At 52.5% G+C, this 3,226-nt stretch overlaps 1 protein-coding gene across 3 annotated transcripts in view; it reads left to right on the top strand.

The window, feature by feature from the left end:
* Positions 1-571, top strand: part of LOC100485062 (gastrula zinc finger protein XlCGF57.1-like) — a 10,997-nt gene extending 10,426 nt beyond the window's left edge. For all 3 annotated transcript variants that reach the window (XM_031904448.1, XM_031904449.1, XM_004915612.4), the window contains exon 2: positions 1-571. This exon is cut by the window's left edge. In XM_031904448.1, the coding sequence (XP_031760308.1) occupies positions 1-506 (506 nt within the window). In that variant the 3' untranslated portion in view covers positions 507-571.
* The last annotated feature ends 2,655 nt before the right edge of the window (positions 572-3,226 follow it).

Consider the following 3,226-nt stretch of genomic DNA (forward strand, 5'->3'; position numbering starts at 1 on the left):
AGAAACCATTCCTCTGTATTGAGTGTGGGGAAGCCTTCAGGGTTAGGCAGAGCCTCAGGCTACATCTTCAGTTTCACACAGGGGAGAAACCATTTCCCTGCCCCGAGTGCGGCGCTTGCTTCAGGAGAAAAGTAGAACTTCAGCGTCATCTTGTGAGTCACATAGGAGCGAGACCTTTTGCCTGCACCGAATGTGAGAAAACCTTCAGAACAAAAAGTGAGTGCGACGATCATTATTATACGCACAAAGGAGAGAAACCCTTCGTCTGCAACGAGTGCGGGAAATGTTACAGTATGAGACGTAGTCTTCTCTCTCATCTACGGATTCACACTGGGGAGGCGCCCTTTGTCTGTGCCGAGTGCGGCAAAAGCTACAGGGTACGGCGCAGTTTCCTTACCCATCTAAGGACTCACAGCGGAGAGAGGCCCTTTGTCTGTGCCGAGTGCGGCAAAAGCTACAGGGATAACAAATGTCTCCTCGTTCACCTTCACAGTCACCAACAATAAATAATAATATATAATAAATAATAAATGATGGGACGCGCTGAAATAAAATTCTCTCGTAACAATAACTTGACTTCGTATTATATATTATAGTATCTTCGATACCCTCACTGTAACACAGTAACATAGTAGATGAGCTTCACCTCTAAACTTCCCTTCATTGGTCAGAACAGAAACACTATCCCGTGGCCCACAAACCTGGGTTCATGCTAGCTAGGAAATGTCATCAGTCTCCCTTTTTAAAATACGCCATCACCAAAATTAGGACCTCCCGATGCAAGATGACAGGAAATCCTCAAAACATGGTGGCATATAAAGGGCATGTAAAAATCTCAGCTGTCAATCATATATTGCCTTCACTTTCACTTTCATTTCTCCGTTTCCTTGATATCACTGCCCTCCTCACTGTCTATAATTATTTAGTCTGTGTGTGGGCATCAAACCAGATCAAACCGTATTTTGCAACCTGTAAGTCTCTGCTGGGATTGAAGCCTGGACCCTCCAAGTTTCTGGCTCTTCCACCCTAACCACTAGGCCAGGCATGTAGATAGCAGGCTGGCCTTTCAAATCTGCTCTCAGCATTCTTATTGGCCAGATAGGGTCAGTTGACTCTGCCCTATATAAACCCTTCTGTGGCCTCACTTCCTTGCCTGAGCATAGGCCGCTGCTTGAGCACTGTGGCACATCCCTGGTTCTTGCTCTCACTCCTGCTCCTAGTCCTGTCTGGTTTTGTATGTATGTATGTATAACTTTATTTATAAAGCGCCACAAGGGTACGCAGCGCTGTACAGTCTTACAGAATACACAATTACACACAGGGAGGACAAGTGATATAATAAATAAATACAATAAATATATATATAAATGCACAGGGAGTAAGTGCCATGTGGTATGAGACACAGTAGGAAGGAGGTCCCTGCCCCGTAGTGGTTGGGTAACATACAGGCACAAACTGGAAGGTAAGAGGCACCAGGAATGGGCATTTGCCCTTAAGCGCAGGACTGGGCTGGGAGACCAGTGAGGGAATGTAGTGAGGAGCAGGGAGACCAGTGAGGGAATGTAGTGAGGAGCAGGGAGACCAGTGAGGGAATGTAGTGAGGAGCAGGGAGACCAGTGAGGGAATGTAGTGAGGAGCAGGGAGACCAGTGAGGGAATGTAGTGAGGAGCAGGGAGACCAGTGAGGGAATGTACTGAGGAGCAGGGAGACCAGTGAGGGAATGTAGTGAGGAGCAGGGAGACCAGTGAGGGAATGGAGTGAGGAGCAGGGAGACCAGTGAGGGAATGTAGTGAGGAGCAGGGAGACCAGTGAGAGAATGTAGGGAGGAGCAGGGAGACCAGTGAGGGAATGTAGTGAGGAGCAGGGAGACCAGTGAGAGAAAGTAGTGAGGAGCAGAGAAACCAGTGAGGGAATGGAGTGAGGTGCAGGGAGACCAGTGAGGGAATGGAGTGAGGAGCAGGGAGACCAGTGAGGGAATGTAGTGAGGAGCAGGGAGACCAGTGAGGGAATGTAGTGAGGAGCAGAGGAGGGAAGGGCTTTGAATGTTAGCAGAGGGATTCTGTAAGCTATCCTTTGCTTGACAGGCAGCCATGCTAGTGAGCTTAATTGAGGCTGAGCTGGATCCCTCTTAGGAGAGAGCAGGAGGATCCTGGCAGCAGAGTGTAAGATTGATTGCAGGGGAGAGAGGTAGGAGTCTGGGAGGCCGGTTAGTAGGAGATTGCAGTAATCTAAGCGGGAAAGGATAAGGGCATGGATTAGTGTTTTAGCTGTTGCTTATCTTGGCAATATTACGGAGGAAAAAGCGGCAGGTTTTGGCAGTGTTATTAATATGGTTAGAGAAGGAGAGTGACTGGTCACAGATACCCCCAAGGCAGCGTGCAGAATTTACAGGGTTAATGGTCATGCCATCAATAGTAATGGTGAAAGGAGGAGGGGGCCAGGCTTGGGAGGGAAGGCCATGAGCTCAGGTTAAGGTTACGTTTCAGGTGGGGTTGGTTCATCCAGGGGGAGGTAGCTGGGGGGCAGTTAGCCATCTAAGTGAGGGGGTGTCTAAATATATCTGTATCTGCATATAAGGGATCGGTTAGAGAGACAGGGGAGACCCAGGGGGCAGCCTGATCCCCGATACCCAGAGAATGGAGAATCAGCACAGAATGGGGAACAGTATCCCGAGCAGGGGGGCAGGAGGATGAGGCAGGGGGGCAGGAGAATGAGGCAGGGGGGCAGGAGGATGAGGCAGGGGGGCAGGAGAATGAGGCAGGGGGGCAGGAGAATGAGGCAGGGGGGCAGGGGGGCAGGAGGATGAGGCAGGGGGGCAGGAGGATGAGGCAGGGGGGCAGGAGGATGAGGCAGGGGGGCAGGAGAATGAGGCAGGGGGGCAGGAGAATGAGGCAGGGGGGCAGGGGGGCAGGAGGATGAGGCAGGGGGGCAGGAGGATGAGGCAGGGGGGCAGGAGAATGAGGCAGGGGGGCAGGAGAATGAGGCAGGGGGGGCAGGAGGATGAGGCAGGGGGGCAGGAGGATGAGGCAGGGGGGCAGGAGAATGAGGCAGGGGGGCAGGAGGATGAGGCAGGGGGCAGGAGAATGAGGCAGGGGGGCAGGAGGATGAGGCAGGGGGGGCAGGAGAATGAGGCAGGGGGGCAGGAGGATGAGGCAGGGGGGGCAGGAGGATGAGGCAGGGGGAGGCAGGAGAATGAGGCAGGGGGGCAGGAGGATGAGGCAGGGGG

This window comes from Xenopus tropicalis, chromosome 6, assembly GCF_000004195.4.
Source record: "Xenopus tropicalis strain Nigerian chromosome 6, UCB_Xtro_10.0, whole genome shotgun sequence".
Lineage (NCBI taxonomy): Eukaryota > Metazoa > Chordata > Amphibia > Anura > Pipidae > Xenopus > Xenopus tropicalis.